At 43.5% G+C, this 24,432-nt stretch overlaps 1 protein-coding gene across 1 annotated transcript in view; it reads left to right on the top strand.

Annotated features, from left to right (window-relative positions):
- Positions 1-1,111: 1,111 nt before the first annotated feature.
- VOPP1 (VOPP1 WW domain binding protein) overlaps positions 1,112-24,432 on the top strand; it is a 63,027-nt gene continuing 39,706 nt past the window's right edge. The window contains exon 1 of the mRNA XM_021531479.4: positions 1,112-1,563. Coding sequence (XP_021387154.1) covers positions 1,513-1,563 — 51 coding nt within the window. The 5' untranslated portion in view covers positions 1,112-1,512. The remainder of the gene's footprint in view (positions 1,564-24,432) is intronic.

Here is a 24,432-nt window from a genome sequence, read left to right as displayed (position 1 = left end):
CTTATCTATTTTGATTTCCCCCTGAGAATTAAGTTGCTAGCTTACCTACAAAGCAGGAGCAAGAGACCTCTAATCCTCCTAAACTCAGAAAAGAGCTGTGCCTCCCTCCAACTGCATACAGTGTGCAGCTTTGGTAAGGGTGCAACGGGCTTGGAAAAGGAGGCTCAAAGCATCAGGACAAGATGGTCATGATGAAGGAAATACCCAAGGCATAACTACAGCAGCCACCTGCAGCTGGAGAGATCAGAACTGGGGTTGGAGAGCACCTCCACTCCAGTTCAGGATTTGTCATGAGACCTTCACAGGTAGATATCCCAGGGCTGTTACCAAGCATGCTGAGGAAATGACTCCTCTGAAATGCCAAAGGGTACTGCATGGGCAAGGGTGGCTAGACACACAGCTCCTGTTCCCACCCACCAGGCTGGCAGAGGGAACACCTTATAGAATCACAGAACCACAGAATGATTTGAGTTGGAAAGGACTCTCATAGATTATTCCATGGAGAGGGACACCTTCCACTACACCAGGTTGCTCAAAACCTCATCCAGCCCAGCTTTGAACCCTTCCAGAGATAGGGCATCCACAACTTCTTAGGCAATCTGGTTCCAGTGTCTCACCAAACTCACTGCAAACGATTATTTCCATGTCCAACCTAAATCGACTCTCCTTCAGTTTCAATTCAATGCCCATTGGTCTATCTCTACAGATAAAAAAAATCCGTCCTTATATTTCTTATAACCCCCCCTTTAGGTACTAGAAAGCTGCTTTAAAGTGTCCTCAGAAGCTTATGTTCTCCGGGCTGAAGAGCTCCAACTCTTAGTGTTCGTAGGAGAGATTATCCAGCCCTCTGGTCATCTTTGTTGCCTCCTCTGGATTCACTCCAGAAGATCGCTCTTCCCGGGAAGGGGTGTCGTGGTCAGGGGCGACCCGCGGACCGCGCGGCTCCTCGGAGGAAGGAACCCGGCACTGTCCCCTCGGGGCAGGTGCGGGGGCGGTGACGGGGGCAGGGGGGATGCGGGGCAGGGCAGACGCGGAGGCAAAGGCGGGATCACGGATCCGCGCATCCGCCGCCACCGCCCCCTCCCGGCCGGGCAGCGGCCGGGGCGGGGCCGGGGCAGGCCGCTGCTCCGCCCGCCCCCGGCGGCGGCGTCTTTGTGCCTCCCGCCCCAGCACCCGCGGCTCTCCACCTGGCCTCGCCCCGACCCTGCTTCGCTCGGCCCCGGCCGCCGACGCTGCCGCTGAGGGGATCAGCGGGTCAGCCCGCCCCTGCCGCGGGGCTTCCCCGCCCCCTCCCCGCCCCACCGCCGCTCTACCCCGCCTCGTCCCTCTGCCCCCGGTGCGGGTTACTCGCGGCCGCCACCCCGGCTGCCGTGAGCCCGCGGTGCGGCTGCCGCCCGGAGCTCCCCCGCCGTCGGGGATGGCGCGGCCGGCAGCGCCCGTGCGCGCCTGAGGCGGAGGGGCGAGCCCGCCGCCGCCGCGGGAGGAGGAGGGAAAGGAGGAGGAGGAGGAGAGATGAAGCGCTTCCAGCCCGGGGTCGCGCTGCTGCTGTCGCTGCTGTGGGAGGTGAGGTGGGCCGTGTGGGGAGCGCTGCCCTGCCCGGCGGCGGCCGCGGCAGCGCCGGGTTCACCCCGCGGGTCCGCCATCGGTCGCGACCTGGACCTGCGCGGCTGGCGGAGGGGAGCTGCAGCCCGCGCCCAGGCGGGGGGCGTGCGCGGAGGCGATTCATGTTGGGTTCATGTCTTCGCCGGAACGGCCTCGGCTCCACGGGCGGTGCGCGGCCAGGAGTGCGGCGGGGCCGCGGGGCCGGGCTGCGCGGGCCCCGGCGCGGCTGCGGGCGCCGTGGTCACGGGCGTTCGCGGCGGCCGGGCTCGCCGCGTGTCCGCGGTCTTACTGCTGGAGCAGAGGAAGATTATCCGCCGTGTGATGGAGCGGAGTAACGCGGGACCTATACGCAGGGGCACAAGCTGCTGGAAGCTGCCCATTCCCAGCAGAGTGGCAGGCTGTCCAGGGGACGCAAAGCCTGCGCCAGTCAGTAAGGGTTAGACGGAAGGCGCGTCTCTTATTTTCATTATTCTCTTATTTGCATTTCGTGGGCAGTGTCCATTGCGAGGTAGGTAGGGGGGCAGCGGTGTCAGCTCCCGAGGAGCCGGGCGGCACCGTGCAGCGTGGTTGAACTTCTGGGAAAACCTGGATAGCGCAGCTTTCGTACTTACAACAACCAAACAAACAGTGAACTAGGAGCTTTCATTAACTGCAGGGCGGATTTGCGCTACGCAGTTCCAGACGCATGGAATAGTTTGGATTGGAAGACACTTTAAAGATCGCCTAGTTTAAACCTCCCTCCCGTGGGTTGGGATGACACTGGATGAGTGGGTTGGGAAAGCAGCTCTTTTTTTTTTTTTTTTTTTTTCCAGCAGGCAGATGTTTTCTGGGGGCGAGACGTTTTCTCTTGTCTGTGGTTTAACCTTCGGGCTGGGGACGGGCAGGGGGGCAGCAGCACCCCCGAGCCGGAGCATGTGCGGCTCCCGGCGGCAGGCTCGGCAGCGAGCTGGAGTCACCGCCGGGACACGTGCGGTGGCAGCGTGCCGGGGTGACTTCGGAAACACCCGTGGGCTTCTCTTAGGCACATCTCTACGTTCATGAAACCCAGAAGCAATGTAGCTGAAAGTGTCCGAGAGGTGAAAGAGCTGTGTTGCCTCTGTGACAGAGCAGTTTAGACAGGACATTAATTTTTTTAAAAAAACGGCATGCCACCAAACTCCATATATGGAAACCAGAGTGCTGGCTGTGTAGCTACTAATTTTGGTAATGGATATAATTAATGAAAATGATGTTTACTACATGTTTATGCCACCTACGTGGATGAATGATTTCTGGTGTGTTGCCCACTGTGCCATCCAGCATCATCCCATTAAAACACTCAGATCAAAATCATTGCTTAATGTAAATAAGCATAACTCTTTACAGGTTAATTGATTTGCATCTCTTTTCCCTGGCTGTAAACCTGGCCTTGGTTCTGGCCCTTAATTGCACTTGACTCCACAGCAGCTCTTCAGAAAGCAGGAATAGCAAAATGTCGATTAAATGAAACAAACACCACCATTTCCCCAAGGGATTGTGTTCATCTGAGACACTGAAAGGTTTCACCCCTCCAGGATCCCTTTGATTAGATGTCTCTGCTCTCTTAACGTGTATTCTGCTGAAAAAGATCATTCCTGACTGAAAAAAGTAATTTGCATAAATCCTCATTGGGTCTAGCCAGTGTTGCTGTTATTTAAGCTTTTGTACTGGTTTTAATTGTGGGTTTTTTCCCCCTTTTTTTTCTTTTAATCTAGAATGTTTGTTTTGCCATCTGGTTTTGTGGATTTTTTTTTTTTCTCGGGAGTTCTTACATTGCCTATTAAAATGAGATGCTGTGTAAATAAGGCTGTATTCTACATGCCCAGAAATGGGGTGCTGGGGGTTTAACAAACTTAATCGGAGACATCTGGTTGCTTTGAAGATTTTTGGTGCATGAAACTTTTGATGTCTTCTGGACAAAGTTCTGCACTGGATATTATCTGAAATAACATTGTTGCAATCGTTTTAAATCTGTTTGCAACTCCAACATGATCTTAGTAATTACTGAACAGAGCTGAGAAATATGGTTTTCATTCATCAATTTGCAAAAGGCTCTGACTGTTACCCAGGTACTGTGGGGAGGAACCCATTTAGTCTGCCAGGGCACTATGCAGTAGTTTACCGATTCCAACTATGTTTTCCCTGGGTAGATTACCCAAAATACTTGTAAAATATTTATGTGTTGTGAAACCACTATTTATGGTTATATTGATGAAAGGAATGAACTTGACAATTAAGTATACATCAAGTTCATGGTGGGTGTGAGTTTGGGTGTGGGGAGTGTGTGTGTTCGTATTTTCAGACTGAAGTCTAGTCAGTGGCTGGCTGTGGCAGTCTCTCCCACGAGGAACTGAGGGTTTGCTGTTCCTGATGTAAAGGCAGAAGATGCAGAAGAGGGGCTTGAGGGGCAGGGGCATGTGCTGGTGGGTGGTTTCATGAAGGTGACAAAAGGCGTCACCATCAAAGCAGGATTTACACATAAGAAATTGCTGGCTCTTGGTGCTGAAATACCTCTCCTTATTCTAGACAAGCTTGAGATGCACTAATTACAGAAACAGCCAGACCAGTGTGATGGTGGGAGAAGGGAATTAATTTTGAGTTTTCTTCTGTGATGAGGGCTTTTTCAGTGCAACCACAAAGACCATGGTAGTAGAAAAATCTCCAGCCTCAAGACCCAGAAAGCTCTCCTCTGAGAAGACATTATTAGGGGAGAAAAGCTAAAGATGTCCTGTGTTTTGCTCATGACTTAATTGCAGTTGAACAGCTTAACAAGTAAGGTAAAATGAGGTGGACAATTTGACAGGTAATTTTGGTTCTTGCAGGAAGAAATGAAGACTGTTGAATCTTTATCTGTCTTTTTCAAATTAATTTGACTACTTGGAGATAGCAGTGTGTTATTAACTGCAGTTATTTGAAATGCCCTTTTTCACCAGGAGCCTGGATGACTGGTGTACTCACAGTACTGACATCTATGATTTCTTCACTCACAAATAACCAGTAGTCTTGCTTGCTAGCTTGCCTCGTGGTTCTGTCAGCAGAACTGTATTTTGTCTCAGTTGGCTCTCAGTTTTATGGAAAGATTTGAGGAGGTCCTTGAAGTGATGACTGTTCGGGGCATATATATCAGTATTTTCTGCTTCTCTTTAATCAGTGATCCCAAGGGCTTTGGTTGTCTGAGCTTAAATATGACTTTAATGAATAGTGATGTCTTTGGAATAGGCAAAAAATAAAACTAAACAGGCAGTCCCCCCACCTCCTGATAAAGCAAGCTTATTTTCAGCCTGAATGAGGGCACCAGTGTCTCTGTGGGGCTTACATCTCAGACTGAGTGCTTGCTTTCTCTCTCACAAGCTGTAGCAGTGCTGGATGGAGGAGAGCTCAGCAGCTGAAGCTCAGCTCAAGGATGGGGAAGCTGAACAGAGCTGTTGCAGGCCTATAGAGGACCCTATCTGTGCTACAGTGGTAATAATGGTGTTTTATTGTTGCTGCTGCAGAGAAGCTTGCTGGGTAGCCTCAACTTTCAAAACTATCAAATAATTTTAGATGCCTACACCTCTGGTTGGCTCCTATGTTGTATCCAGGAGAGTCTAGTGATCAGTAGAGTCCTCTTGTTAATTTGTCAGATGAAAGATACTATGCAAGAGTCAAGTGCCCTTTTTAAAAAGAACAAGAAAATGGACATGTCATAGGAATGGCAAAATGTGTTGTCTTGAAAGAAAATTCAAATACTCCCGACAGTCTGTCATACAAGATTTGTTTTAGTAACAGCAAAGTTGGCTGGTACTCCTCAGTTGGTTAACTGCTGTATTGAGCTTTTTATTATTATTTTTGTAAGTGGGCTTCAACATGAAAGATTTTATCAAATCAGAGAAACCAAAAATTTCTGTCCTTCCTGAAGAGGTTTGTTTCTAGTTTTTCTTTGACTGTTTGTGTTTTGGGGTTTTTTTGGGTTTTTTGGTTTTTTTTTAGTCTTTGTAGGAACGAGAATGTTAAGATGAGGAAACCCACCAGTCTTAAAGAAAAAACCTACATTTTAATAATTTTTAAATTATTAGGTAGCACAGTTGGAGTTCAAGAATTTGTGAGGACTGCTACATCCTCCCCTCTCCACCCATTTCTGGTATTTTTTTCTATCCATTAGTGGTCAGGTTTTCCTTTCTATAAAGTACTGTGAAAGTGTATATACCCTTGAGTGTACAAATGTGCATGACACCAGTGTTGTTGTCTCTGTGATGTCCCTCTCTGTGGAATATGGATACTGCCCTGTTGATGTTTTAACTCATGCTCTTTCCATGGGGGTTGGGGGAATAAGGGGAAAAATCTATCCCAAAAATTCTACTACAGAGTTGTTAGTGTAGATGTGGCCACTAACCCTCTCCTACTTTTTAGTTTTGGTTACATAACAAATTTAGCTGCTTAAACAGTTTCCGGTGTTTTTTATCCTTTACCCTTCTGCAGCTGGTTGCAAAGCAGCTATTGCATTGCTGAGGGAAGGCAGGAAAGAGCTTTTTTACGATTTATAGTTTGGAGATCCAACTGGTGCTGGCAAGCCTTCCCTGCCTTTGACAGCAGCGAGATGGGCTGTGATTTCCAGGCAGCAGGACTGAGCTCACACACTTTTCTCACTCCGCTCCTGCTGAGGAGGAGACAGATTTGTGTTGGTTGTGGGTAGGGAATGGGTGGCCGACTGCCATTTGCATCCTCTAAGTGGAGGTGCAAATGGGGTTTTTTGGGCTTGGTTGGTGTTTTTTTGTTTTTTTTTTTTTTTTTTTGTTTAAATTAGAAAAAACATCTGTAAAATCTGTTTGTATTTTCTTATGGCAGTCAAAAATATTTAGCACTTTCTGTTATGCTTTCTTCATAAAAGGGAAGTTGTCTATTTCCTCTTGCTACTTTCCACTCAGCTAATGCAGGTGGCTGAAAGGTTAAACTCAGCCAAAGCAAGCCCTTAGACTTCAGGTGCTCTTTTAAAATGGATTTAGCTAAAATCAATAGAAAAAAGGGCTCAATTGAAACTCTTTGGGTTAATACAAATTAATTTTGGTTTTCTTCCCGAAGAAGAGTCTTGGAAAAACTGTGATGATTATGCCCATATAGAGGCTTGCTCTGGTCATAAGTGTAGGCTGAATTTACAGGCAGAAACAGATTAGTGCTTAACTTACGCTACAGAATTAAAAAAAAAAAAAAAATTATATTTAAACTATATCTTGCTGGGGCAAGGTGGCTACCAATTTACTTCAAATTTGTTGTGATATAAAAAAATAAAATCTGTATGAAAAACTATTATATAAAGCTAGCATATTTTAATTTTTGTGTCTGGTTTTTGACAACACTGTGTTGCTTTGTATCCTCAGCAATACAGATGAGTTTGTTTTGCTGAAGGTTTTGTTGAAATCCTGTTAGAGTTTGTTATTGCAAATATAAACTCTTTGGACTAGCAAGAGGCAAAGCCTTTCTAAAAGCTTTTCTTTGTTTGTTTGCTTGAATAGTATTTTTTGGGAAATGAATCTTAGGTCTGTCTGAAGTCTGGGAACACAGCCTGGGATCTTGGGCATTAAATAGTAGTTTAAAGACAAGGGAAAGCTAAGGTCCTAAATAGTGGATATTATCACTTTGCTGATACCAGAACAGTAAGATATGAGATGAAATGCCATGGCTAGTATTTCAGAAGGGCATGAGAGGAGAATCTGGGTTTGTTGAATGATTTTTTTTCTCTCCCTTTTGAGAACAATGTATTTTGACAGGTTTCTCACATATTAAATGGAAGAGTTATCACTGCTGAGTTAAAAATGTCTTTCTTCAGAAGTGTCTCTTCATCTTCTAGCTAAATTGGTGTTAGCTACACCTGTGTTTTAAATAGCTCAACTAAAAATCTCTTCCTGCTTTCTCAATGACTCAGCTTTCAGTCTGGGAAATTTTTTAAAGGAAAGGAGCTAGCAAGAGGTGGTTCTTATCTGTATCTCATGCAATGAAGGTGTGGGTTGTTGCTGACAGGGGTGGTCTCTAATCCCTGGTTTTGTCAGCTCCTGTAGCTCTAGTGACCCTGGGAACACTAAAGGACCATATCAACCCACTGATGGTGTGAGTGACTAAGCCACAAAAAAGGGTCTGGGGGAAAAAGTGAGAGGGAATAGTTTTCCATTGGTTCAGCAGAGGTTTGTGCCATGGTATAGCATCATGAAACTTGCTGTAAGGGAGTAGAAAGAATGTATGGCTTGGAGCAGGATTGCTTGTTTTGGTAGCACACTTCTTGTTTCAATAGATTAGATATCTCCTAATGGGAATTATAAAATCCTTTTGGTTGGAAAAGACCTTTAAGGTCATTGAGTCCAATGCTAAACTTAACACAGCCAAAGGTAAACTGTGTCCCTAAGTGATGCTGCATTTGTACTGGAGTGGAAGGCAATCATGGAAACCTTTTCTGTGCTCTACTAGAAGGGGAAACTAGCAGAGTATGATTTTTTTTCCTTTGCCTGAAAGATGCCATTAGATACTATTCTGGAAAAATTAGTCTTACCATTTTCCCAGATCACCTGCCAAGTGTCTCTCAGAGCAGAAGTGCTCAACCAGGCCTCCCCAGCTTTTCCCATCTGTGGGGCAGGAGGGGGTCATGGATGGAGACTGTGTTTCTGGGAAAGGTCCAGCATCAGGTGCAACATGGGAGGGACTGTTGTCCTCAAGTCCAGCCAAGGGTAGCTACAAACACAGCAGTCCTCTGCTGCACCCTTCATTCTACCTCTCTCATTTGGAGGTCTTAAAAAAACCCCAAAACCTTGGACTTTGATTGAAAGTGACTGTGAAGTAATCTGGGCCTTAGTTTCAAAGTTCAGAGGCAGTGGAAAGTGGCCATTTGTGAAGGGTGGTGAAGCAGGGTGGTGGGAGTGTACCTAAGACTCCAGTCCTGGCTGCACAAGAGCCCTCTGTAAGCAGCTCACTGTTTCCAGCTGGAGTAAGAAGGATGCTATGCCAGTTGGCTTGGTCTCCCACCTCTGACATTGATAGGCATCAGGCAACTAAAGAGCTGGCAATAGTTTTGAGGATAGATCCTTCATTCCAAGGTCTTGTGCTGCTGGAATAAGATGTGAGGGCTGTGGACCCCAGGAATGTAGCCAATACCTCTAAAGGTTTGTCCTTCTAAGGTAATTACACTTTATGTTTTCTTAGGCCTTTCTAGTTACATGCATTACAGTATGTTTGGGTTTTCCCTGGGAGTATGAAGAACTGGAGAACCCTGAAATGAAATTAGTATGAGAGGAATGTGAGCATGTGGGAAGGTGGCAGGGATCTCACTGACAGCATACTGAAGACAATGGGTAGCACTGTTATACTTGATGTGAGAGGAGTGTTTTGTTGTGCATGTTCATCTTTTTGGGCCTCAGTCAGTGGCACTAACACCCAAGGGAGCAGGATGCTTTTGTAGACCTACTCTGCTTACCTTGATCTTGCCACCAGTATAGTTACAGTGACAGGCTTGTGCTGCTATGGGGTTAAGAGCAGGTAGCGTGCCTGTGATCCAGAGGGTTTGGTTGTCAATAGATTTGGAGCTCTTTCAGGGAACATATACTAGTAAAGAAAAATGAAATCAATGACTGATTTGAACTTATTTAGAATTTCTGCAAACTTGGGGTTTTTTGGCTGGCACAGTTGTGTCTTCCTGCATGCTTGTCTGATGGCTGTAGGTAGACCAATAAAATTCTTCTGTGTGTCCTGTTTGGAGTCTGTTTTTCTCCTTTCTGGACAGGAGATACTCCTTGTCTAACCAGAAAAGGCCAGGTGTTTATACTTTGCTGCTTTTGGCACAGTCCCTTTAGTATCAGCACAGGAGTTTGATATCCAGCTATGCAGCACTGTTTAGACAGATAGTGTAAGGGTCTGTACCTGGGGAATTGCTCAGTGTTTTGTTTCTCCCAATTTTATTAAATCTCTTCACTAAAGTGGATAGAAAACCTTTTAACTGAGGGAATTCTTTTCTGCTTTCCTCATATCTGTAAATGTAAATTATATCTCTAAATGTGGTGTTTCTCAGTCTGGTTGGTGGGTGACTGTAAGTGCTTCAGCTTTTGATGCAAAAACAAGGCAATGATGAGTCAAGCAAGTGTTTTCTTTCATTTCTGCTCCTTGTGGGGGAAAAATACATTGCTCATTGCTACAGATAATTCTCTCAATACTGGTGTAAGTGAGATCCAGGAATTCACTGCTGGCTCTCTTACAGTGTGAGTTCACAACTCAGGGCCTTATTTCCCTGCTGCAATTGGAGCCAGGGGTTTAACCTATTACAGGAAGAGTAATGGGTATATAAAAGTCCACCTTCAGTTATTCAAGTGCCATTAAGTTTGGCAGAATCTCAGTCCAAAAGAGAGGATACATGATCTCTGAACACGCTGCTTTCAAATGGTCAGACAATTGTCTAGCCTAAAAAAAAACGTGGGGAGGATGGGTGCATAAGAAATTTTAAATCTACTTTTTTGAGTTCTGCTTTTCTTTTTCAGGCTGACATAAGATGCTCCTATCTTGAGTGCTGTCTTGCCTATCCCAAACGTTTATCAGTAATGATAACCATAATGTTTTGAGCAGCAGTGGTGTAGAGGATGCCTGCTGATCCTGAACTATCAAGCAGCGCTGCCATGATGCACTGCACTGTGTGCAGTGGGGTTTTGCATCAGTGACCCCAGTTCTGCTCTGATCTGCTTCTTGACTAAAGCAATTCACATCTCTGGCTGTGATACAGAAATACTAATAGCATATGGGATTAGGTTTAAACTCTTCAGAACTGGGTCATCCTGTAGTTTGATATAGTGGAAGAGAACATTAGTTTGCTTCTTTTTTTTTTCTGTAGCTGAAATGATAGTGGTGTCTGTTCCTAAACTTGTGTGCATGCATCCCTGAATAAATCATGTTATAGAGCTACACTAAGGCTGCATATGTTTGCCTACATATTTCTCAGGATGACCTGTATTTCTAGGGAAGCTAGAGAGCAGAAGAGGCATTAGTGCCTAATAATAGCCAGATACTACAAGTTGCATAATGTTGAGGAAAACCTAAGGCAGTTTGGGGCTTTCGCATAATGCCAGCACCATGTAACCAGCTGAGCTTGCAGTGTGGTGATAGAAAAATGTTTCAGAATCTGCAGGTCATCTGTAGATCTTGGAGCTTCTGTTTTCTGAAATCCAGGTCTTAGAATTGTTTTTTCATGTGCTGTGAGTAATACTACTGATGCTGACTCCTTAAAGCCCAGGGTGAATATTAGCAAACTGGGTCTCACTATACCCTGTATGTGGCAATTGTCTGGATAGGTATCTGCAGTGTTCCTAGAAGACATTGGATGGGATCCTGAAAATATTGTAGGGGACACATTGGAATATGCCCAAAACTTGGCTGGTGAAACTTCCTGGCGTGGGTATGCTGACCCACACTGCCAGCTCTGTGTGCCTGTATGCCTGTCACAAGGCATCCTGTGGGAACACATCAAGGTTGCAGCTTCACCTGGTTTTCCCTGTGGACAAAAACCACGGGTACAACTGTGGCACAAAGCCAGAGGGATTTGGATTAAGCTTGTTTTAATTCTGTAGTAATCTTGACTTCCTATTTTTATTAAAGCCTTAATCCCAGGCTCTGCCCAAAGGTCATTAAAAGACAGTGGAGACATCCCACTTGCTTCCAGTGAATGCTGGGATGGGCTGCCTGGAGGGTGCTGGGTGCCTTTGGTTTTGCTGTCTCAACCAGCTTGAGGGGCAAGTGACCTTTGCTCTGTGCAGCTTCTGGAGCCCTGTGGGCAGGGATGGTGGTGTCTTCCCCAGGCTGAAGGCACACACACTGAAAAGTTTGGTTGCCTTGAAGCAGCTCTTGATGTCACTCCTCTGTGCCCCTGCACTATGCACTGTGTTCACTCACGGAGGTGCCGGTGTAGCTCTCCTTGAGGAAGCAGCTACTTCAGCCAGCCACGGTCACTGTCCATGTTGCATAAGGAGAAAAGCATCGTAGTGATTATATAAAAGAGATTATGTAACTGGGTAATTTGGTAATCGCCTCTCTGGTGAACGCTAAGAATAGCTTGTGAATATGCATTTATTTCTGTGATAGCCATCCACAGTGATGAAACACTGGAAAAAGTTGCTGCTGGGCAGTGGCACAGGGTGAAATACTTGTTCTTGCTCTGTGTGTGTTTGCAGAGACTTCGCAGCTCTGTCGCTCCTGTGCTGCTGTGGTGAGACACGTCAGCTGCTGTTCCCCTTGCCCCACGTTGTGGTGTGACCTGCTCCACAGGTGCAGTGAAGGCAACCAGCTGCTTTTGATAAGCCTGTGCCACCTGCCTGTGGCATCTGTACAAGGCTGTGCAATGCACAGGCAGAACAGGAAGGAACAAATGTTGCTTCTTCATGAATTTTGGCCATTTTTACTTTCTCTTACTTCCCAGAACTATCTGTTTTTCATGCTGAATTTTCCAGTACCTCTTCCACCCCACCCCACCCCAAGAAGTGTCTGGGAGGTGCTGGACAATTTCCAGGATCCTGGTGAGGAGCAAGAAGGCTGATTGCCTGCTTTGAGACAACTGAGAAGACCATGTGTGCTTCAACCCCACTCTTACTTGAATCTCTGTTCATGGGTTTATTCCTCTCTTGCAGAAGGGAAGGTGACTCATAAAAAAAAAAAATCAGATGCTGCCAAAGCCTGTGAGAGCTCTCTGATGCTAACTGAAGTCAAAGGAGAAACTGTGAAGGAGAGGGGTGCTATTCCCTGTAGTCTCTTACTCCTGAGAAGACTGTGCAGGGGTGAGCTCAGGATAGCTTGGGAGAAGGCAGGAAGCTGGATGAAGGGCTGTGGCAGTGAGGAAGTGAGCAAAAGAAACTCACTGAGTGGTTCATTTGGGAACATCGGTCCTGGCTCTGAAAATGTTCCTGCAGTGTTCAGATCAGCTTCTGAAGTCTGGGTGGTTGCTGGCTTTTTGTTGTGGATTTGGGGTTATTTTATATTTTTCTTTTGTGTGATTTCAATTTGCTTTCCTATTCACTGTCCTGAAGGTACAGTTTGCCACCTTTTCTCATTGCTACAGCTATATCTTCTCTGCCTTGAATTGCTTTTCCAGCTCCTCATCTCTTGCTGCCTGAAGCTCAAGCTCTTTAACCTTATCTTCAAGCTGCCACGTAATCCTCTCTCCACCTACGGCTCTGACCTGGTTTCTTCCTCCTCTTCCTCCCAGCCCTTCGCTGGACTGTTGTTCCACCCTTCTTGGTTTAAGATGGCTTTCTTCTCTCTTTTTTATGTTATTGATTTCATGATTTGCAATAGTTTCCAGTTCCCTGGCTGCTGCATTCCTGTTCTCTTTTTGAATTTTTTTTTTCTGTGCTTTCCTCTTTTATTTCTTTTCTAGGCTTTCTTCAGTTCCATCTATGATTCAGCCCTGGCACAACCACTTCCCACATGGGTTTTGCCTCTCCTGTCATTTCTTTACTGCTTCCCACTTGCAGAAGGAAAGGCTGTACCATCTGCCCTTGAAAGTGCCTTATAAATCCATTTCCCACGTATTGCAGTTAGGTGTTGGATGCAGATTAAAAAAAAAAAATTAAAATCCTTTTCCCTTGAAAGATTTCCATCCTGTCCCTTTTGCCTGAATATCTATTTCCTAGCATGTTTTTTCTCATTTTTGTATGTTAGGCTAGAGATTTGAGAGTTCAGCTTGTAGCTTCACCCAAGAATTCCCTTTGCAGAATGGGTGATTCCTTGTTGCAGTTGGCTGCCTTGTAAAGGGGTACAGACCCCTTCTCCTTGGTATTTATACCTTCTCCTTTTAATAGGATATCAACCCTGGAATATGCTGCTGTTGTTGTCAGGGCAAAAGAGTGTTAGGGGAATGTTTTTAATAAACATATGGTTGTTGCTTAATGTAGATGGAAAGTAGGCAGAGGAGACAGCATGCGCAGCACCCTGTGAGCTGTAGAGGACAAGGGCAGGCACAAACCATGGATAATACGAAATTATTTTGATGCCATGTAAATTCTCAGATGCTTAATGGACTTAATTTTTCAATCTCAAATTACACATCTGGAAAAAGATGTGACTAAAGTTGAGAGTTTTTCTGCAAAAGTGTGTAAGGATGTGTTAAAGCTGTTATGGGAGCTTTTGTAATGTGAAAACTGTTTAATTTGCAACTGCATGGATACATTAATAATACTATCTGGACTGATAGGCAAGTGTGAAGTAGTGAAAAGAGAAGGAAGCCAAAATTCATGTACTATGTTAACTTTTAAAAACTAGTGAAACTGAAATGATATCTCATTTGCATCAATTTTAATGAAAGGTATGTATGTAAACTCCTGCCTAGGATCAAAGAAAGACATTAATTCTTTGTTTCATGCAGATAAGATGTTTCAAGTATTGTATAAAAAGATATGAAGGCAGTTTTTACATTTGGTGCAGAGACACTATACAAGATTTTGCTTTACTTTTGTCTTCTTTGTCAGTGCCACATGCAGCATGTATAATCTGATTGACTTTAGTTGTAATGTTACCTGCCTTGTTCCGAAACCTCCAGATGCAGGCTTCCACCATGTGGGTTGTTAGTGTGTGACAGAAACCCTGGAGTTCATCTGGAGCATACCAGTCGTATTGGATGTGAAGGCAGAACTCTCACTGGTAGGAAGGAGCAGAATGGGCTTCATGTTTGTGGAGTTTGAACTCCAATCCTAATTGGTAATCTGTTCCCTTTGAAGAAAATAGACTGTGAAGATACTAAATTTTTTATGAAGGTTCAAGTTCGGTTAAATAGATTCCGTTTAAGATATTTCCAAAAGCAAGTCCAACGGAGGAAAAAAAATGAGCACTGTCTGCAAATATCCCGCTGTCAGGAAGTGCCTGATGGAGCCAAATTAATAACTTTTGAGAAGTTCCTTTTTGAAATGTTCCTGCAGCAAGCTTTTAAAAAAGATCTAGAGGGGCTTGAAAGAAGGAACCCTTTGTAAAAATTCTTTCCTTCAAGAAAGAACATTTCGACATGCCATGAAGCAAGGTTATGAAGGGACAGTTAGTACTGGGTTTCCTGATACTGTGTAGAGAAAGCTTGGCAGCCTTTTTTGCTGTAGTAGGGAAGGCACTTATAATCTTAGTGTGAGTATTTGCAGGTGTTAGTCTAGTCCTGATGGTTACTCCCTGGACATCTCCCTGAAGGTGACTGCCTTGTGTGTGAGCATTGTAAACACCCAGGTCTTGAGGAAGGACTGAGGTCTGACTCTTGAAGCCATCAGCAGGAACAAATGACTCTTGCAAAGGAATTGATCTCATGTCTATGCAGGCTTGCCAGATGTGTCTGGACCAGGCTGTCCCTCAGCCTGACAGGAGTTTTTGCAGCCATTTGATGGCAGGGATGTACCTGCCACCTTTGCACTGGTACGATGGTGACAGCTGGAAGGGCTGGCATCCTTCTGCTGGGCTGGGTACAGCTCCTGCCTGCCTGCTCTGCCTGCACCTGCAGGGACAGAGGTGCTCACATGTGGATACTTGTTCCTACAACATGGGCTGAAAGTGGCAAAACTACATCAGGTACCTGACTTTAATCCCTGCTGAAAAAAATCATTGATCTTTTCTCTTTCAGTGCTTTATGTTGTTCTGGAGGAGAAATTCTTTCTTAATGATGTTCTAGACTGATATATGCTCTGTGTTCATGGTAACAGCTTCTCTAACTGTCCATCTTCCAAATTAGATTAAATCTATTTGTACATTTATGGTGTATCTTCATGCTTTATTCAAACACAAGTCAAATAAAGAGCAATTCATGCTGTTATGCTTCAGAAATCATTGCCAGATTTTTATGGGAAAACAGAATTTTGCAGTTAATTGTAATGACAAAAAGTATGCTTGTCTGCCATCTCTCACAGAGGATTTCATAGTACTTAAGCAATATTAAATATGTCACATAATGTTCCAGGCACATCCAGTACAGATGTATAGCTTTGTATTCATGAGTGAGTTGGCAGAAAGTATTGAAAATGTCGTGCAGGGTGTTTGTAGTAGAATTAGAAACTTAAGATTTCTGATTCGTGGTTTCTTAATCCATTCAGTATAAGGCAACTGCTTTGATTTTACTATGAGCACTTTGCAACAAGCCCTTCTTTTTCATGAAGTTACAAACATTGGAATTTTTTTGGAAGTTCCAAGCAAGGTGTTTTGTCAATGGCATGAAATCTCTACAGGTATATGAATGGTCTGGAGGAAAATTTTCTGGATTGGACTCTTCTCCATGTGGAATTAACAAATTGTAACCATTATGTTTATTCAGTGTGTCCTGTTAGTAGTGAATCTGATATCAATAGATACCTCCAGATTCTTAGCCTAAGTCTTTTGTTTTATGCATTTGCACATTTACCACTCAACTGTACTTGTATTGGGATTGTCTTCTAATCTTAATGACTTTCTGATGATCTAATTAACCTCAGCCTGTTAGTGATGCCAGTATTTATTTGTGTAGAATATGAATTAATGAAAGTGTCCACCTGCGTCTCACCTCTTTGGATAGCTGACTAAGTCAGTTTAACTTATTGTCTTCCTAGTTCTGCACTCTGAAATACCACAGAAACTAACGCTTGTGTGAGGTTCTTTGTTTTCCTTTTTTTTTTTTCCTTTTTAACAATTCATTGAATATGCAGTCCTAAGACAGTCTAATATTTTACAAACTTGGGTCAATGCCGCTGAGTAGATTAGGTCAAAATAGAAATAATAGCACATCAAAACAGTATCAGACTTTCAAAGGCTGTTTTTGTTTAAGCACTTCCAAAAACTAGGGAATTGAAAGTCCAGGTTTACAATGTCGTGAGAGTGGAACTTCTCAAAAAAGCTTGCCATTTGCCCTGGGTGTGGGAGGCCAGTTTTGTCTCCTTTGTGTCCTCTGGATGAATCCTTGAAAGGGTTCCTACCCTAGGTGGGGTATACTAGAATTCATTTATGTCAATTGTTGACATTATCTCTCTTTTCCACTTAAAAGAGAAATATGTGCTAAGCTAGGTAGAAAGCTTCACTATCGCTCAGTGGTTTAGATGCTCTTTGAAGAGAGAAACCTGTGTTTGCAGCATTTATTCCCATTATACCCCTTCAGAGACTGAACACACAAACTGAAAGATGGAAAGGGGTGAGACATTATGTCTATTGGTTACAATAACACAGCGTGGGCCTTGTCTTGAGTGCTTATATGAGGAATTTGAGGCATCTGCTTCTGTGTGTTGGAGAAAGAGATAATTCTGTCTTTGCTGCTTTTTTAAACAGTATCCCCAAAATTATACTGTTATCTCCTGATAGAGATAGGATGCTGGTGAAAATAGGTCTTTGCACCTATATTTATGCATTTCATGTAAGTGCATAGAGTGCATAAATACATGCACTCTGTTTCAATTTTGAATATAAACACTGCCAGCACAAAAGTTTGAGGCTTGGTCTCCTCCAATTGCCTGAAGTTAAATTTTGTTCACTTCCAGGAGAGCAAGAGAGACTCAAGTCCTTCTGGGTGGGAGACTGGAAAACAGCCATATCATTGCCATATCCTGGCAAAACACATTAGCTGGGCGGGGTGGATCTTGACTGGAATTGCTACTGCGCCCTTCCCCTTATACCTCTCTGTTCTGCAGATCTGTCCTTTTGGACACCTCACAGATGCAAAAAAAAACCCCAAAGGAACATTTTTGTTTTGTTTTTGCTTTAGGAATGCAGGAAGCACAGTTTCAGGATCTGAAAAATAGAGTTATGTGCTCAGCCCCCTATTATGAGAGGGTTTCTCCAAAGATTTCTCTTAATTTCATATCAAGCTGGCACTATCTGGAGTTTGCCGGCTGCTACATATGTAATTCATATGATGACATGAAATATTTATATTTAATGAGCAGCATATAAAAATCTGTCTTCCCTCCTTTTTGTATTGAGAGCATCTTATGAATATGTCCTGAATGTTGCACATCCAGGCATGGACTGTGGCAATATTGGAGAGAAAAATTTCAAATAATCATTATTCCTTTCCAGTAGCTAGGGAGATGGGAAGGTGGTACAGTGGAGGATGCAGAAAGGGAAATGCCTAGTATACCTTTTCCAACCTTACAGACTGTTCTAAAACAGATCCATACAACATTTAGGCTGAGAGTATTGGTAGTATCTTTTCTAAGCACCAGATTTTTTTCAGTGCTGTTGTATTCCTGACCTTGCTGTGCCAGTTCATGGTATCTTTCTCAGCTCCTTCCTGTCTGATAGGGACTAGGTTAGGAAATTCATGCTGAGGCTGGTTTTGCTGCTGTCTTTTTCCTTTAATGAACATCTTAAGGCAGTCTTAGATACTTATTTCAAATTTTATTTATGTGAACTGATTAAATATCCATGGAACTGAATGTTTGCTACATTAAGTGGTGAGTTTATACATTCCTAAGTCTGTCTTATGTCTGCTCCTCTAATTTGCTTTATTTGGTTGGTTATTTTTTTTCCCCTGAATATTTTTAAATAATCTGGTGATTTATATATTTTTCTGGATAGTCCAGTTTTCCAATTTTGTGTTTCTGTGGCTGGTGACAGGGCTGGTAAATCAGGATTGATTTAACACTAACCACCTCTTTTGGTAAGAGAGACCATCCAAGTGATCTATACAGTGAAACCAAAACAAAAGAGGTGAAGAGTTTTCAAATAAAAGCATATCAGAAGCACCAGTACCAGTTCCTTGTACCAGTGCGTAGGATTGTCACTCTGGGTTTCTTGTTGCACACTGTGCATTTAATCTTGAAGGAAACCCTGCATCTTGAGCCTCTGATCAGAATTTTATGTGCATAAATAGTGCTGGATTTTACAGTCCCCCAAGAATACTCTGTTCTGCTATCAGGCAGTCTCAAAACAAGCTGCCTACATGTGTGCCTTGCAAATAAGCCTCAAACCTGACCTGGAGGGAATACATCTGTGGGTGGAGACACAGCCCAAGCTCCCCACCTCCTCAGAGCTCTGCTCCTCAGATGAGGCTGTTGGCAAAGTTGATTATGAATCTTGGTGATGGGGATGACTTTGTTTGATGCAGAAGAACCCAGTTTTAAGTGTTAGGAAAAAAATCTTACTTTTTTAGAGCTTGTCTTATGTTAGAAATAATTAGTTTCCTCATTCATGACTTCATGTATTTGAAGATATTTTTCCATTCAGTGTGTTTTTATGCTATACTATAATCTCTAGGACGCAATATAAAAGTATGGCCTCATGGCTAAAGGCAGTGTCATTTGGAAAAGTGGGGTTCCGCTGTTGGCTCTGCTGTCAGGCAGGGGCACGTTGCTTTGTGATTTTTGTCACATATTTTTCTTTTAGTTTAAGAAATTATAACTTCTATTCATAGCTGATCTTTGAGGCTGTGGATTAAAGCCATGGATTAAAAGCCATAGGAAAGACAGATAGGTTTCAATAGATTGAATTGAGCAGATCCTGCTGTTAACAGAGATGAGGAAGAGGGATCTCTGATATCCTCTTACTGAGTTCTAAGTATCATGACCAAGTACCACCAAATTATCTCTTGCCATGTAACATGCTGTTTCTCACATCAAGCAATGCTTACTCTGACTATGGGCTGGGGGCCCTCTTTCAGTCTGTACTGTTTGATAGTTAGGAGAGTTTTTTTAGCTAGTGAACTTAAGGCCTTTAATAAAACCTTGTTTTTAAAAAAGTAAAAAAGTTCTGGATATCAGTTTCATTCCCTCTATTGAGAAAGACTAACTTCTGGGATTCTTTTTTCTGCTTTGTTTAAAGGCCTTGATCGCATCTACTTTCCTCTTGGCCTGAAAAGCCTTTGGCAGTGCTTGACTCGTGATACAATTGGCATTGTACCTTAAGGAGCCACAGACATTGCCATTGTGTAGTGTTAAACTCTCCCCCATAATTTCCCAGAGCTGGCTATCCTGTTCCTCCTGCACCTTGATTCTGGAACCTGGGTACAAAGTTTTGCAATTTAAATTTTTTTTTCTATTTAAATTCATGTAGTTGTGATCTGAGATTTGTCTTCAAACAAATTGTAACTCCAAGCAAAGTTATCTAGAAATGTTATCACAGTGTTACCTAAAAATTATGCATTTACCATGGTTTTCCAGATGTTTGCCTAAGTTTGTCAGAAAATGTTGTAAATCTTCCAGAGGTTTTTATTTGTCTGAAAGCCACATTGTGTTTCATGCCATGGTTAAACCCTAGCTGTCAACGAAACACTCCACAGCTACTTGCTCACCCTCTCCTAGTGGGATGGGGAAGAGAATCAGAAGGGTAAAAGCTGGTAAACTCCTGGGTTGGGATAAAGACAGCTTAATGGGGAAAGTGAAGTAAGGAATTTGTTCACTGCTTCCCCTGGACAGGTGGGTGTTTAGCCATTCCCAGGCTCCATCACACATAACAGTTACTTGGCAAGACAAATGCCATCATTCTGAATATCTTCCCTTTGCCCTTCTTCCCACACCTGATATTCTGAGCATGACACCATATAGTATGGAATATGCCTTTGGTCACTTGAAGACAGCTATTCTGGCGCTGTCCTCTCCCAGCTTTTTGTGCATCCTCAGTTTCCTCCCCGCTGAGGCAGTGTGAGGCACAGAAAAGGCCTTGGCTCTGTGCAAGCACTGATCAGCAATAACTGAATTATTCCTGTGTTATCAACAGTGTTTTCAGCCCAAATCACAAACATAGCCCCATAGTAACTACTGTGAATCTAATGCTCCCCCAGCCAAAACCAGCACATTCTGTACTGCTGATTCCATCCCATTTACATCATGCTCAGGTCCCACACTATCCAATACATCGTCATTTTACCCTCACCACCCTTCACTCACATCCTTTGGTATAATATGTAGATATCATTCTCTTAGTCAATGAACATTGGGTTCATTTAGTCCATGACTCAGCGGTTGCATCTCTTATAGGGAGCACTCAGGAGAGATGGTGTGGAGTTACTTGTGTGGAATTACTGGGCACCACAACCAGTTCAGGTCAGGTCACTGCTGCATTTGCACTGTTCCTTGTAAGGCTTGTCCTCTTTTGGTTCATGTGTTTTCTGCTGTTATAATTCCCATAACATAATTCTGGTCCCTTTGGACCAGACCTTGGGGCTTAACAGTGTGATGAAATTGACCCTGCTACAGCTTGGATTTATCCACGGACTGCAATCCTTAGGGTTGTACTTGCTCCAAGTGGAGCCTGATTTATGAGCCAGGGTATACCTGTTGTGGCATGGATTTATGCAGAGTTGCCTTGAGATGCCTTTTATCCATTGGCCCCAATCCCTTTGGAGGTACACCTTCTGCAGCACAGACACAAACACAGCTACACTACCTGCTCTGGCATGGGCTTATCTGCAGCCACAGGCACTCTGGAGTGTTCTGCTCAGGTGTGGGCTCATCCACAGGTGACAATCCCTTTGACTTGAGTCACACTGGAATTCCAGCCTGTCCAACACAGCAGCGATGCTCTGGTCACCTGCCAGCCCAGGCTTATGGCCACGGCTGCTATCAGATTGTTCCCAGGCACAGCAGAGTAGGATGACAAGCAGCACAGCAGTGCAGGAAGCAGTGAGAGCAAAAAGCAGCGAGTGATGGGTACCAGAGCCTGATATACAGTAGGGCAAGCAAGCTGTGCAGGCCCAGGGGCCTGCTGATTAATAGCCAAACAGCAATAACAGCTATGAATTCCATCTAGCCCCTTCCAGTCTAACCTGTTATCATCTCCAAATGTTCAAACCCCAGGCTGCCACCCAAAAAGGATAGCTGTGGTTTAACTCCAGCCAGCAACAAGGCACCACACAGCCTCTTCCTCACTCTCACCCAGTGGAATGGGGAAGGGAATCAGTGGTAGAAGTTAGAAAAAAACATGGGTTGAGGTAAAAGCTGTTGAACCAAAGGTTGTGCCCACAGAGCAAAATACATTCAACCCTTCCTGTGGGCTGGCAGGTGTTCAGCCACCCCCAGGAAGTCAGGGCTCTATCACACATAGTGGTTACTTGGGAAGACAACTGTCATCACTCTGAACATCCCCCTTTCCTTCTTCCCCCAGCATTATATGCTTATCATGGTGCCATATGATATGGAATATCCCTTTGGACAGTTAGGATCAGCTGTCCTGACTATCTTCCCAACTTTTTGTGCACCCCTAGCCTTCTTCACTGGCATGGAGGTACAAGCAATAGCTAAAACATCCCTGTGGTATCAACACTGTTTAAACACAAATCCAAACTAGCTACTGCGGAGAAAATTAACTCTACCCCAGCCAAACTCAGCAGATTTCATCATGATGCTTTCATGAAAAGCACCCTCAGTAAGCTACCATACAGACCCATCCATGTGTTATGTTGCTTTTTGGGAGGTGTTGGTCAAAATGGAACACTTTTCTAAATCCTCATCTAGCCAGTTGTCAGGACATAAAGTTCTATGGGACATTTGCAAGGATGAGAGGAGATGCTCTTCTTATTTGTCATGGTTTTGTGTTTAATTGGATGATCTGTGCCTTGCAGGCATAAGATGATCTTAGTGGTTGTTTTAGTTTTATAAATCTGCAGATTATGGGGTTTGTATTCTTTGGCTGCAGCTATACAGAAGAAGTCTGAATATTTAAGGGAGTATTGAATACTGCATAATTTTCTCTGTATGAAGTTGGAGAAAGTGTTGTGATGGATTGGTTGGTTTTCTTCTTAAATGCTGTAGGGTCAGAGATCATGTCTGAAATGTTTTATACATCTTGTGTAGGTTTTAGATAATTAATATTTCATGCTTGCCCCCCAGATATGTGGTAGTGGTTAAAACTCAATTAAGTGATGATTATACATAATGATTAATATTTCATTTATTTAATATGAAATAGGAAAAAACTTACATTGCTGCCATGCTGGTTTTATTTCAGAAAACTTTGTCAAGATTAGTAAGATTGAAAATCTCCTTAGTGTCCTGAATTTATTCTGCTGAAAGAATGCATGTATTTATTGGAGGATTTAAAAAAATTGATTATGTTGTCCTCCTTTATAAGGATGTTTCTTCTTGCAACTTTATAAAAACTTTTGCCTTGTTCACCTTCAGTTACAGACCAAAATATTGTTCTGTTCACACCATTTATTAGTTGAGCTCTTGGTAATTGTATATTCAGAAATGCGAGTGTCTGCAAGACTGAAAGAAATCAGATGGGTGGGACAGGTGTCTGTGCTCTGTCTTGGATGGTGGCAGGTGCTGTGCCAGGAGGGGCCACAAGGCTGCCCACTCTCTGGGGTCCATTCCTTTCATGCCTCCCCAACATATGGACCACTTGGATCAGTGATATTAGGGTGTAGCTCCCTTTTTATTTGGTTTAATTTGGATTTGTCTTCAGTGGATTTATCTAGTTTCTTTTGAATCTGTCTTCTGCATTTTCCTGTGGCAACAGATTTCTGATTTTGTCTGTGTGCTGTGTAAAAAAAGTACTTCTTAAATGAATTTCCTGCTAGGAAAAGGGACAGTCATTGAAACTATTGTTACAGGGCTTGGCAAATACTAGTTCTGTACTTGGCCTCATGTAGCTGTGCATTCAACCTTGCTCTTCCTCATCACCCAGGCATCTGTTTTCCAAGTTGAAGGCTCCCAAACCTTTTAAACCCTTCTTGAAAGGCAGCTGCTCCATCTGATTATTCATTGTAGTTTTCCCTCCCTGATTTCTAGCTACAAGCACTTTTTGGAAGGCAGAAATAAGAACTAAGTTAAGCATTTTAAGATAGTAGAGAAATTGGTCACTATATGCTGAAAATTTGGGATTCACCTCCTGTATGGGAAAAAAGCTCAAACTGATCTTTAAAATACAGCTAATTTTAATTGCTGAGCTTTTAAGGAACTGTAATAAAGTAACTCATTGGTTTGAGTTGGATTCCAGTAGTGTTACTGATTTTTAGTTGCCTTTATTCTGCAAGGAGTTATTAGTGGAGTAAAGGACTTTTCAACACAGAGAGCTAAAGAGCATGAAACCTACCAGAAAAGCACATATTGACTCATGCCTCCTGAATCTTCACTGCTTTTGATGAGGCTGGCTGAAGGGGGAAATTATTATGTGCTTACCTCCTCTGAGAGAAACTAGCCTAGTTGAATTTTCAAAATTCAGTGCTCAGAAGCTTGCTGGAGTGTGCCTGTAGGAAGAGATGGACAGATTTTAGCCTGAAGGAGTGTGGATAAGTGCAGCTGTCAGAAGACAGTTGGAATACATGTCCTGCTTCTGCAGCCAACGCTCAGCTCCTGTCTGCAGCATGAGCATAAAGGCTGCTGATCATCACAGCTGGCTCTTTAGAGCTGTATTACATAATGGAAGTTTTATTACGTGGCTTGTGGCTGTTATGTAGGATTAAGTTTTGTTTCATATAGCTGTCCTGGCACTGCTGTGGTGGTGTCTTCCAGTGGTGTAGCAAACAGCATGGCAAATATCTGTTCTGGGTCCTCTTCCAGTGAGCTGAGTAGTGTTTCATATAAGAGGCTCAGTTTCGTATCCTATGAAACTTTTTTGTAGACAAAGGAGAGAAAGTAGAATTTGTTTTGTTATGTTTGAGGTGGGATGTGTGTGTGTGAGTTTGGGGGGAGTCAGGATGGGATATTGGTCTTCTTTTCTTTTAGCCTGTGTTGTTGAGGGAGTACAATTTGATACTTGGCGCCTGTTAGATTTTCTGAGCCACTGATGCTTTTATGGTATATCACAAACATCTGTTAGTGCCACAGCTGGACTGAGAGAGGGTAAAGGCACCAATGCCAAGACATAGGCCTTGAGATGAAATTGGGACTTCCAGGCTGTTGGCATCTCTTAATTATGCTCTGCCCTTGAAATGGTAAGCAAATTTGACCATTG

Source organism: Lonchura striata, chromosome 2, assembly GCF_050655825.1.
Source record: "Lonchura striata isolate lonStrDom1 chromosome 2, ASM5065582v1, whole genome shotgun sequence".
NCBI lineage: Eukaryota > Metazoa > Chordata > Aves > Passeriformes > Estrildidae > Lonchura > Lonchura striata.
The sequence above is the reverse complement of the archived record's forward strand: the minus strand, read 5'-3'. Positions and strand labels throughout refer to the sequence as shown.